The sequence below is a fragment of the Sapajus apella genome, unplaced genomic scaffold (assembly GCF_009761245.1).
Source record: "Sapajus apella isolate SASKATOON/1434 unplaced genomic scaffold, GSC_monkey_1.0 scaffold22, whole genome shotgun sequence".
Lineage (NCBI taxonomy): Eukaryota > Metazoa > Chordata > Mammalia > Primates > Cebidae > Sapajus > Sapajus apella.
In genome coordinates this window covers 19,486,886-19,499,656 of record NW_022436962.1, presented here as the reverse complement: position 1 = coordinate 19,499,656, position 12,771 = coordinate 19,486,886, and the positions used below count along the sequence as shown (strand labels likewise).

General features: G+C 37.8%; 1 protein-coding gene across 9 annotated transcripts in view; it reads left to right on the top strand.

Moving 5' to 3' along the window:
- The window catches only part of ESRRG (estrogen related receptor gamma), a 640,029-nt gene that overhangs the window by 476,915 nt on the left and 150,343 nt on the right, over nt 1-12,771 (top strand). For all 9 annotated transcript variants that reach the window (XM_032288597.1, XM_032288602.1, XM_032288596.1 and 6 more), the window contains one exon: nt 9,819-9,935. In XM_032288597.1, coding sequence (XP_032144488.1) covers nt 9,819-9,935 — 117 coding nt within the window. The remainder of the gene's footprint in view (nt 1-9,818; nt 9,936-12,771) is intronic.

The window sequence follows — 12,771 nt, the reverse complement described above, 5'->3', positions numbered from 1 at the left end:
CTCACACCACGAGTCTGACCACAGCAAAAGACAATGCCAACATCCACCCTGAACCTATCACTCTCAGGCTCCTATGCCAGGCATCAAAATTTCCTTTCTGACTGGCAACAATAGCAACAGCAATAGCTACACAAAGCGCTCTTTCAGAAGATGGAATTTTCATTTTTATTTCTATTCTAAACAACATTCAGTTAATTACTTTTAAAAGATTAGAGTTAGGCAGCATCGCCTCATATTTAAGAGCACAGACTTTGGATCCAGATTGCCTGCGTTCAAATTCTGGCTCTAGTGCTTGTTAGCTACATGATTCTGGGTGTGTTACCTTATTTTCTCTCTGCCTTAAATCTCTAATCACAAAATGGGAGTTCATAATGTAAAGCACATCAGTGACTACCTGTAAGTCTTAGTGTTTGTTATTATCCAGTCCTTAGGTATTGATATCTAAGTTTCTACAGATGCATTTAAAGGCCATTGAACTGGATGTTGGAATGTCTCATTTTTGTCTCATTTCTGCAGTTAACTAGCCCATATTCTTGTAAAGAGGGTGGAGTGATCATAGGTTCTAGTGATAACAGATAAGTCATTATATCTTTACCCCTTCTATGGTCTTCTACATAAAACAAGGGGGCTGAAGCAACTGGAATTTAGAATCTCTTTGAAATCCAATATCCTATAAATCTGTGTTGCTTTATGCCATCTGATATACTGTTGGTGGATGGCTAACACTTCCGTTCTAAGTTTTTAATGAATAATTTAGGGCTAAACACTAAAATGGGGGAATGAATAATAGACTCACTAAAAATTGAGTTGACAAATGAGTGTTTTCTATGGGTCATTGACTTGCCCTGACAGTCTCTTGGACACAGAGGATTCTGAAGGGAGTAAGACCCTGCCCTCAAAGAATATGCAGTTGGGACAGGATGGGGGCAATTCCACAGACACATATAATGAAGTGTGTTAAGTGCTAAGAGAAGGACTCACCTGAAAGGTAAGTGCAGGATGAACTAGTTACTCCCCTAAGGACCCCTAACTCAGTCTCGGGAGCCCTGGGACAGTCTTACTGAAGAAATGATAGAAGCAGCACATATAGAGGAGCAGCAGGAAAGAATGCTACTTTCTAGGAATTTTAAGTAATGCCATGTGGGTAACAGAGAAGAAGGTAGGCTTGAGATGAGGTAGAAGTCGATCTGGACTGTGGCAGGAGATGAGGCTGGGAGAAGATTTTTGAAGAGCTTTGCAAATCCTTTGCCCTCTATTCTCATCGGATCACACCCAGCAATAGTCACTGTATATGCTCCAAGGTAGACACAGGAAGTGTTCACAAGATGTGGTTCATGCCTCAGAAACTCACTTCTCAGACATTTTGGTACTTGTAAGAATGACTGTCTTCCTTCCTTCTCAGTATCTGTAGAACATAGCTAAATGCTCTCTCTACAAGTGTTGCAAAGACAAAATCTTTCAGCATTTCTGAGTGAATGGCATATTCATTTTCACAGCCTTGCATAAATCTGAGAAAGGTCGTTTTATTTTGTAATATTTGCAAACTCCAGATTAAAGTCTTAGGATTCGAGGTAAATAATAATACACGGAATCTTAACACATTTCTCTCCATTTTCCTCAGAAAAGGGACCAAAACTATATGTATATGATCTTAATACCTTTGTTTCATGTAATTCTTACAAAGTTAAAAGGAGATACAATTATTCTGCTTTTGTGCTTTAGCGAACAGGGTAACAAAGGCAACTAGTTCAAGTTCACATAGCTAATAAAATGGCAGAGCTGGAATTTGAACCTAGGTTTGCATTTTCTTTCTCCCTTTCCCTTTTCCTTTTTCTTCTCTTTCCTTTCTCTTTCCCTTCCTTTCCCTTCCTTTTTTTTTCTTTTTTGAGATGGAGTCTTGCTTTGTTGCCCAGTCTGGAGTACAATGGCACAATCTCTGCTCACTGCAACCTCCACCACCTGGGTTCAGGCGATTCTCCTTCCTTGGCCTCCCGAGTAGCTGGGATTACAGGCATGCACCACCATGCCTGGCTTTTTTTTTTTTTTTTTTTTTTGTATTTTTAGGAGAGATGGGGCTTTGCCATTTGGCTAGGTTGGTTTCAAACTCATGGCCTCAGGTGATCCACCCACCTCAGCCTTCCAAAGTGCTGGGATTACAGGTGTGAGCCACATACCTGGCCTTTTTTTTTTTTTCTTTTCTCCTCCTCTCCTGTCACTCATTCCTCTTCAGATATTTTTCTCAACTGTATGCAAAGTAATATGCTAAAGATGGACATACAATGGGCATGCAAAAATTTTGTCTTAAAATGAACATACACGATGACTAGTGTTTAGTTGATAGTTATAGAACTAAAGTAATAAAGGAATGCCCATGTGTACAAATTTAGGGGAACCTGTGGGAAGATCTAGTTTTTTTTTAAACTGGAACAAAGTCAAGACTAATTAATTTGTCCCCATTTTATAGCATTTTTAAATGTTAACCTTTTTTTTTTTTTTTGAGACAGTGTTTCACTCTTATTACTCAGGCTGGAGTGCAGTGGCTCGATTTCGGCTCACCGCAACCTCCGCCTCCTGAGTTCACGCAATTCTCCTGCCTCACCCTCCCGAGTAGCTGGGACTACAGGTGCACGCCACCATGCCTAGCTAATTTTTGTATTTTTAGTAGAGACGGGGTTTCACCATGTTGACCAGGATGGTCTTGATCTCTTGACCTCGTGATCCACTTGCCTCGGTCTCCCAAAGTGCTGGGACTATAGGCATCAGCCACCATGCCCGGCCCATTTTTCATTCAATACCATGGAGGAATAAAATTTTATTGTTAGAAATATTACACACGGATGTGGTCTGTACTGGCACAGACAGCAGCCTTGGTGACTGTCCCAAACAAAAGACACGGTAGGATGAAACCAGAGTGTGTGATCTCCAGTGGATAGAGATTGCTTAGGGTTTAAAAGCCTGACTGCTTGTGGATATCCTTCCAATCTTTTTTCTTTAAAGGCAAAGCATCATCCATTCCTACTTGGGAGTGAGGCTTGAGTTTCACCTCGAAAATGCAGCAATTTGCGCCACTATGCTATATGCCTCTTATTTACTACACTTATGATTATCAGAACTTCATCCTAGAGAATGCTAAAGAATCAACTAGAAAAAGACCTTGTCTATACTCTCCTGTCCCCCACCTCATTTTTTATAGGGTAGAGAGACAGTACAGAGGCAAAGATCATGAGACTTAAGCACACTCCTGTGTATGAAATTGCTTTGGTAAGAGCCAGGTCTAACTATTAACCTGATGTGACCCTCCTTTCCTCTGCTTCAGTATGCCACCACCTCACCTGGCAGGTGGTCTGGGGTCCCATCACTACAGTGATACTACCCATTTCTTGTAGTATTTTTGAAAATTCTCTTTTAGAGCCTGAGACGGATTCTCGCGATTGCTTCAGTGATGGCAAGTCATTGACCTTTAAGGGTAGACTTAAAATTTAGTAATGAACAAAAATCATCTGGTTTCATGTCAAAATGAAAAGGGCAGTAAGGTTGGGCGAAAATGACATATAATATAGTGCCTCCCAACCCCTGTTTATAGCTTGTAAAGTGGCTCTGGTGGCAGCTCTAAAGGAAGCACTAAAAAGTGTTGGTAGAATCCCTTGAGATCAAGTGTAGTGTTCCTACATAACTTAGTTGAAATCTAACTTTGGATGCATTCTTTGAAGAACAAATAGCTCCCTTAACTTATGTGTGCATTGATGTAATTATGACTTGTTAAAGCTACAGATATATAATAAATTATTATTCTCTAATACGAATCTCAGCTATAGGTAGTATGATTTTTCTCTTTCAGGTGGAAATGAGCAGAGAGTAGCTAGAAACAAAGCATTGAAAACAAGAAAGAAAAACAAAGCAAAAAAGGAAAGTTGGATTACTGTAAAAATTGAAAAACCTTTACTAATATGCAATAAAGAGTTTTCTTTCTTTTTTTCTTGTTTCTGTTTTAGGGCATTTAAAACAAAAAAAACTACAGATTATTGCCTGCATGTTTTTAGTGCTCTGTAATTGTGTACTGAGGCAAATCCCATTATTTTTAAATCACTTAATGTTAAAAAACAATTGGATAAACCTCACTTGGAGTGCCCTGTGGGTCATTGCAAGCCATTTGGTTCTGTTAATAAAATTAAAACAATTGGGAGAAATATACAGATGCTTTCAAATCGGCTTTACAATTACGATGTCTGTATGTATGAAAAAGAGGACAAGTCTTAGGAATTACATAAATCCAAGTGCATCATTACCATGTGGGAGTGATGTGATTCAGGAATAAAGATTTGACATATATTTTTATTTTGAGATGCCATGCTAATTTGCATCATTCAGCCCTTTCACTGACAAACTGTAAAAGTCCATTAAGTGACAGGAATATACAATTATACAAATTATCCCCTGGCACTCCAGGCTGGAGTTCTACATACACCCTGTTATTCTATCCGCCAGCTAGCTGCAAGATTCTATTAAGCAGTAAGTGAGAAAATTATATTGCCTGCAAACTAATTGTACAAAAGACTCTGAAATAAGTAATCAGAGCCCGGGACTTTCTGAAAAGCCGCCAGGAGATATTATAAATTGCTCTATCATTCTTGTCAGCCTGGTTTAAAAACCCAGAGCTTCCATGTTGATTTGGCTCCCTCTGCCTCAGAGTGCACTTCCCTAGCTATTGACAAAACTGGGAAAATTCTAGTCGTGTCATCAGTAGCTGCCCAATTCAGTCCCCGGTGCCATCTAACAACTGTGTCCCAGAAAATAGCAACCTATAATCCAGGAAAACTCCGTGTCTGAAATGAAAATTCTGTGCTGTGAACAATAACTTCTGCATCCTCCTGAATGAATATCCAGTGTTCACATTCCAGGTGCCCATAGTTGTTATTGGAAATATTTTTGTCTAGTTTCCACTTTTAGAGAATGGAAGGAAAACAAGTGCCCCATAGAGATCATATGGTCTACTGGGAATCATGTCTTTGAACCATTACCAAAATAGATGTAACATTGTTACACAGGTGCTTGGGGCAGCACATATTTAGGATAAAATGCTTTCTTTATTGAATACAGAAAGCATCAGGGAAGGTTTTTCAAGGGCACAATCTCTGTAGACTCTAACATGGATCAAAGACTTTGTTGGGTGGGTGATCATCATCGCCAACAACAGTGAACTAAATAACTCAATGGGAGGGCATGGAAATTAGAGGTTTTCCTCTAGCAAATAAATTATTAGAATGATGTTGACTTGTTTTTCAAGATATAAACCAGAGTTACTTAGTGAAATCAAGGTTATTATCCACACGTGTCAAGGCAACTTTTTTGAATGAAAATATCTGTGAAAGAGGCCCAGTTTATCAGAAACAATTTCTATACATTTCAGCTAAAAATATATCATTTGTGAAGACACTGGACCACTGTGTTTTCCATCCATTCGGGGTAAATTTTTACATCCATGTTGTATTTGCTGTAGCTCTGGGAAGATTCCTTTACCCCAATGTAGCCACTAGTTTATTTTTCATGGCATAGTTCAGGCATTTGCTCCTATGTGAAGAACTTGCTGATCTTCCTAAGCATCATCCCTGTGTTTGTGGGAATACATGTACGTGCCAGTACTGCATCCTGAACCATGACAGCACCCACTAAACTGTATTGTTTGTTTACACGTCTTGTTTCCTCTACGTGGACTCGTTAGTATCAGGAACCACCTCTCTCTGTCCCAAACCAGCCATAACACAAAATTTCTGGCTCATTGATAAGCACTGAGGATTCAAAAGGAATAAGGCAGAGGTCCTACTCCAAGATTTCATTCCAAGACACTAGGAAAACCTCCCCTGCTTTTACCTTTCCCTTTGTCATTGAAGAATTATGGAATATGACGGATAGAAAGGAGACCAGAGTCTTTTAATGTGATCCAAAAGTCTCGTGTCATTATTTGACAGATTCCCTTCTGCCTTTTGAAGAGATTTAAAAATCTTTACATAATTATTCTTAGATGAGTCATTCATAGATCTAGCTACTATTACTGAACCAATCCTAAATATTTTCTCCAATGTAGCTCCAATCCTGAGAGCACTTATTTTGTTAATACTGATAGGAATTATACAGTAAGATAAAAATTATATAATTCATTTGGTACAATCTATCTGTATTATTTTATTTTTCTTTTATTCTTATCCTATACATATCAGGATGGGTTTTTATTTCCCATATACTATAATTTCCTTTATGATTTCCTCTTTTATTCACACTACTGCACAGAAGCTTTTATGGTTTGTTTTGCATAATATTTCCCCTTTTGCCACACCTTTTCCCATTTTTATCAAAGCTACTATTCACGATATCAAAATATGAACTAGAATTCCTTTTTTTTTTTGAGACAGAGTTTTGCTCTTATTGCCCAGGCTGGAGTATAATGGTGCCATCTTGGCTCACTGCAACTTCTGGTTTCAAGCAATTCTCCTGCCTCAGCCTCCCACATAGCTGGGAATACAGTTGTGCACCACCACGTCTATTTTGTATTTTTAGTAGAGATGGAGTTTCACTATGTTAGTCAGGTTCATCTTGAACTCCTGACTTCAAGTGATCCACCCTCCCTGGCCTCCCAAAGTGCTGGATTACAGGTGTGAGCCATCACGCCTGGTCCTTTTTTCTATTTTTGTGATTATGTGTGAAATAGTTTTCCTACTGTTTTTAACATTGATTGCTTCCTAGTGAGACAGGCAGCTCACTTGATCCTGTGACACTGTATTAGAGCACCATAATCCATAATTCATGTTCATAATAATGACCCTGAGATAAGAGAATTCTGTTATTTTAAGTATATTATTTTACTGGGGAGAGGAGAGAGATGGAGCCTTTCTCTCTTGCCCGGGCTAGAGTGTAGTGGCATGATCGGGGCTCATGTACCTTCTGCCTTCTGGGTTCAAGCAATTCTGTCACCTCAGCCTCCCAAGAGGCTGGGATTACAGGTGCACACCACCACTCCTGGTTTATTTTTCTATATTCTTTGTAGAGATGGGTTTTTGCCATGTTGGCCAGGCTGGTCTTGAACTCCTGACCTCAAGTGATCTGCCTTCCTCAGCCTCCCAAAGTGTTGGGATTAGAGCCACCTGCCCGGCCTGGATGGTTTTTATACTGCATAAGAAATGTTCATTGCCCCCTAGTGTCTTACCATCCAATGGGTAATATGTGTATGAAAAGTATAACAAAATATGGTCTGTCTTGGTATGATGAGAGTACCCAAAAAGATATGAAAACCAAGAAATCATTTTCTGCTGGGATAGTCGGAGAAGTTCTCGTGAAAGATTCGAGTAGAGTTGGAATTGAACAGGAGACTTGGAAATAATTGTAAAAAGAAAAAGTGACAAAGGTAGATAATTCTCAGAGGAAAATCTGAAGGATACTTAGCAAAAAATGAATAAATCAAATTGGCTTCCTCAAAAAGTTCATGTCAGGTAATAATAGCAATATTTCTGGAAAAGTAGTTGAAAGACAGAGAGAGGACCTTGTTTGTAAGCCTTATAGTTTGTATTTCATTCAGGAGGGCAAAGAGATCTATTGATTTTTAAAACTTAGCGTGATGACATGATCAAAGCAGCCACGTGGATTAGAGTGGGTCAGGATGGAGGCGAAAAGCCCAGGGAGGAGATAACTCCCATAGTCCAGGTGTGAGCTCACACATGCCTGATGCGCATTCTTGCCAGAAGTATGTTGATGTGAAGGATGAGGATACGGTGTTCAAAGAGGAAGTGGAACAGGTTTTCAAAGAATGGTGATTACGTTTGTGGCAGTGGCTCATCCTGGTAGAAGCTTTTAGCACTGGGTTAAAGGTATGCAGGGCTAGCACTCATGCCTTGATAAGGGAAGCGAACAAAGTGTTACTTCATACTGACTTTTCAGGCAGAAAGAAAGGAAAGGAATGCTGTTTGGCAAACTTTTTTTTTTCTTTCTTTTTGATCCTTTTAACCAGTCACTGTTCAGTCCTTCCTAAGACAGCAAAGACCTGTTTCTTTTTGAGTAAGTATAGGGGGAGCTGTACAGGATGGAAGGTTCTAGTCATGGAATACTAATTAACCCTTAGAAAATTAAAAGCAACACTCTTTTGATGCAACATAAATATTCACGGATGGTTAAAGAAACTCTGAAGAGTGGTTCATCTAAAGTTCAGATAATAAATCCTTTTATTCTTAGCTGTGACCCAGCCACCCTGATTTCTTTGACTTATCCTTGGTTTTCTAAGAGTATAGCATCAGTAATATCTTCAAGGAAGGTAATGGTATATACTTCTGTTGATGCAATTAATATTACTCTTATTATTTAACCTCCTGTTAAAAAGTAGTTGCTTTTATTGTTATAAATGCCCTGAATTAGAATGCTAATATAGGCAATGTTGATAGCCTATCTCAAATTATAATGTGTTTTTTTTTCAAGTCATACATACTTAACCATTTTCAGTAGTTATATGTGGTTAGGTATTACTTCCTGTTGAATTAGCAGTTGCTGAGTAGTTGAGTCTTTGTACCATCCTGCAATCCACTAATGTGATATTTAATGAGGAGACATCAGTCTGGAGAAAGGTAGTCAATATAAATCAGTGTTTACAAAGTGTGATTAACTCTGAAATATTTCATCAATGCTGTGGTCCCAGGCAGACTCTATGCTAATTACTAGAAACTGCGCATGTTTCAGGGGACTTGGACGGACCCTGAGTATTGCAAACACGGAGCAGCAAAATTGCAATTATGCTCGGACCGTCTCTGATGACAATTTATGCATTTGGTGTGATGACCTCCCCCTTCCCAAGAGGGCAATAAACAGAATGCATTTTCATTAAGATACTAATGCACTTAATCACAAGGGGAAAGGGTTAGGAAGTAAGGAAAGACCTTCAAGCAGTATGTGACAGAGCTGATAGGGGAGAAAGGCTTTATTTTAAAGGCAGCTTCTTTATAAAGCTGTAGACAGCCCAGAGCACATCCCACACGCTGTCATTGGTACTAATTGAAAAAGAATTTAGTTTGGATCTTCTGCTGGTTTCATAGGTATTGTTCTAAGTATGTAGGTACTACCATAAATGATACAGTCTCATATTAAAAATACAATTTCATAGCAGTTTATTCTTCATTCTAACATCAGGGAACTTCAGTGTTTGGAATTAATTATGAAAATTATGTAACAAACCTCATGATGATGATGATAATGATGATGACCATCATCTTCCTTATCATCACCATTATCAGTAAGCATTTACCAAGCACAGAGTTGTGTTGTAAGGCTCTGGTAAGTGCTGTAGCAACAGCTGTGTAATTTCTGTCCCTGCCCTTTAGGAGCTTACTCTAACATCCCATATTAGTTTACATGTCATTCCAGAGTGAAGTTTACCTTGTTCAATGTCGGAAAGACAATAAGCCTAATGCACCAAAGTATTAGGAACCAAAATAAATCCAGGATTGACAATCCAAGACTCTGGTTTTGATATTTGTGTTTCATGAACATAATCTATTTTGAAATTTCTTTTGGATCGCAAGATTCTGGAAGACTCTTTGCATGGGTGAACCCAGCATAGTGTTCTGAAGGCTAATTTTAAAATTCATCTTTTGAAGCACTTCATGATGTGTGTTCTTGATTATAGCAGAGCATCCAGTGTGATGATGTTTCTGACATTTCTCTTGAGTCTCGTGACATTTTTTGGGGTGGGGGAGTAAGAATAATAGAGTTGACATTGCCTTTGGGATGCTAATGTTTCCTGGATCTTGCACATCTGACAACTTTTTTTCAAACTTGTGTTTTAGGCAATATAGAATACAGCTGCCCTGCCACGAATGAATGTGAAATCACAAAGCGCAGACGTAAATCCTGCCAGGCTTGCCGCTTCATGAAGTGTTTAAAAGTGGGCATGCTGAAAGAAGGTAAGTCTCTTTGCTGGTGCCCCTGAGCTTTAGATTTTGATGTGTGGTTGGGAGGCAAGAAATTCCACCAATTCTAGAGAAACCAGAAAAAGATGAGGTAACAGTAAATACCCTGACTCTGATGGCAGAATATTCCTTCTTTACACCTGGACTTTCTGATACCTTATGGCTAACTGCCTGACATCAACAGGAAGGGACAAGGTAGGAGAATCTTATGCACAGCTGAACACACCAGGTATGCTTAACTGTTGTGCTTTTTCCTTCTTTACACGTTGCAGAAGGCAAAGGAGACGAAGACAAACCAAGAGGCTACTGTCATTGACTTTTTGGTTTTCTTCTTATTACTAGGTTTGCAGAGAGTTTTTTTTCTTTTCTTTTCTTTTTTTAAATTAATCTTGAGTTTAAAGCACTCTTTATTATTTTCCAACCTTTTAGACTTTATTTTCTATTACTAAGAGCTTGAAATATGATATTAAAATTGCTTTCTATTTGTTTCCAGTGGGGGATAAGAACAACAAGCATAAAATAGTAATAGTGACATGTATTCTGTGCTAAACAAATTGCTTAAGCTCACACAGTTTACAATTGGTGGAGCCAGGAACTGAACCCATCAATTCTAGATGCCACTCAGCTATTCCACACATGTCAAAGGTCCGAAATATTTGTATATTTCAGCATTTCTATTGAAACTCACTTTTTAGCTTGGAGATGGATAAAGAGTTTTCTTTGCTTTGTGAGGCCTACCATTTGGTTTTTGTTCTTTTATGCATTGCTGTACTTGTGTGTTTTTGTAAATATGCATTTTACATACTGCATTTAGAATGTTCTGTTTCCTTTTCTTCAGAACATCCACCAGAGTTTGTAATAAACACAGTTTTATAAAGTAACACAATGAAAAAGTGGTAATTAATGTTTGGTGGAAAATTAGATTCATTAAATATTTAAATGTGTGACTTCCGTTACATCATAGAACTATGCTTTGTTTCTGGGGCTTGTCCTATTAGTATATTTTGTTCTTACTGGAGATCCCCTATTTTTTAACTTTTAAATCCAAATAGGCTCACATGTTAATTCACCAAGAGTGAACCAGAGTGTCAATGAGTGTGTGTCATCACCCAGTGTCATAATTTTTCCTGGTTTGTTCTTTCAAGATTTTTACTGTGAACAATGTTATAGGAAGATGAGTAGATCAAATTATGTTTGGATATCTGAAATTCACATCATGTTTCTCTGCCTTTTACTTGTCAAATAGGAACAGAGAAGACCCTCTCAAATTCTTCTAGTCTTCAGCTTTGTTCTTTCCTTGAGAAAGAGCTAAAAACAAAGAAGTGAATAATGTTATAATAAAGGTTTATGAAAAGATGACTAAGATACATTACCACGTAAATATATATCTATAAGAACAAGTTTTCTAATAGTAAATAGTATGATTCATTATGTGTGTGTGTGTGTATGTGTGTGTGTGTGTATGAGAGTATGTGTGTGTATACATATATATGTATATATAGAGAGAGATGGAAAGGAGAATGGATGATAGATAGTGGATACACACTGTTTTGGATATACATATGTGTATACATGGAAAAGTGGAAGGAAGGAAGGATACCTAAAGATTAGTGAGAGTGTCACATTGGTGAATGAAAATGAGGATGGGGGAACGTTTTACAGTATAGCCTTTGGTCCTGTTAGGATTTTTCAGAGTTAACATGTTTTACATTTATAATCCATTTGCTGAATATGTATCAAGGTCTTCCCCTGTGTCAGACACTACTCCAGGCTCCAGTGATACAACAGTGAAAAAGACAGATAAGGTGGTTCTTGCTAGAGAAAACTTATGTGCAATTGCCAGAAGGACACTTTTGATAAAGGAAAACATATAATTAAGACAACAGTCCCCCAACTCACATGACAAAGAGTTTTTCTTTTAGTCAGGATGTTGGTGGTAGCTTACGTTCGTGAAGTGGAACGTAAGCTACCATTGCCTTAAACCCTATGGCAGAGTAACAAACAAAACATATTTCTGAAAGTTAATGATCGGTGATTGACAGTCAATTTCTGGCCTTAATTATAGTTATGTTGCCACTTAGTTTCGTTGTAGAGACTCAACCCTAATTTATGCTCATTCAAAAAGGCTTAATTAAGAGTGATTTCAAATCCTTGAAAGTTAAGAAATCATTATTTTTCAAAAGCAAATCCATTTTTTAAAAAGTTCTAAAATTAATATAACAATGAACACTTTGTATTGATCTAGATTTAGGTTTTATTTTGAAAAACTCAGTTACATGGAGTCACTTCTCCAAATCTAGGAATACATAATATTTGTATTAGTTTGACTTACTACTATAATTTATACAACTATTTGCTTTTCCAGGTTTAAGGAGGAAGAATAAAAAATATTTTTCCTTAAATATTTTTTCCATTGTGAATTCTAGCAGGAACAGTCCTGAAGGGTGTTAAGAGTGAATGAAGAGGTGTGAACTGTGTTTAATTAAACATTGTTGGTAAAAGTGAATGGAACAGTGCTTATCTATGATTCACACCTCTTCAGTTGCTGTTATCAAGCAAGTATCTGTTTTCTAGGGAACTGCTGCTGTTGCTGATATACTCAAATAATAATTTATTTTCCTTTACTTCTTAATGCCCACTTTGATGGCAGAATATCTGTTCTTTAACCCCGCCCCCCACCTCCCTGCAACCACCAAATCAAAAGAATGGGATGGTTATGAGTAAAAATGTAATATTCTTGTTCTTTTATACTTAAAAAATCCAGTGAAATATTGCATTGTACCCTGCATATAAATGAACAATTATGTTTGGCCATCTCCTTGGCTCAAGA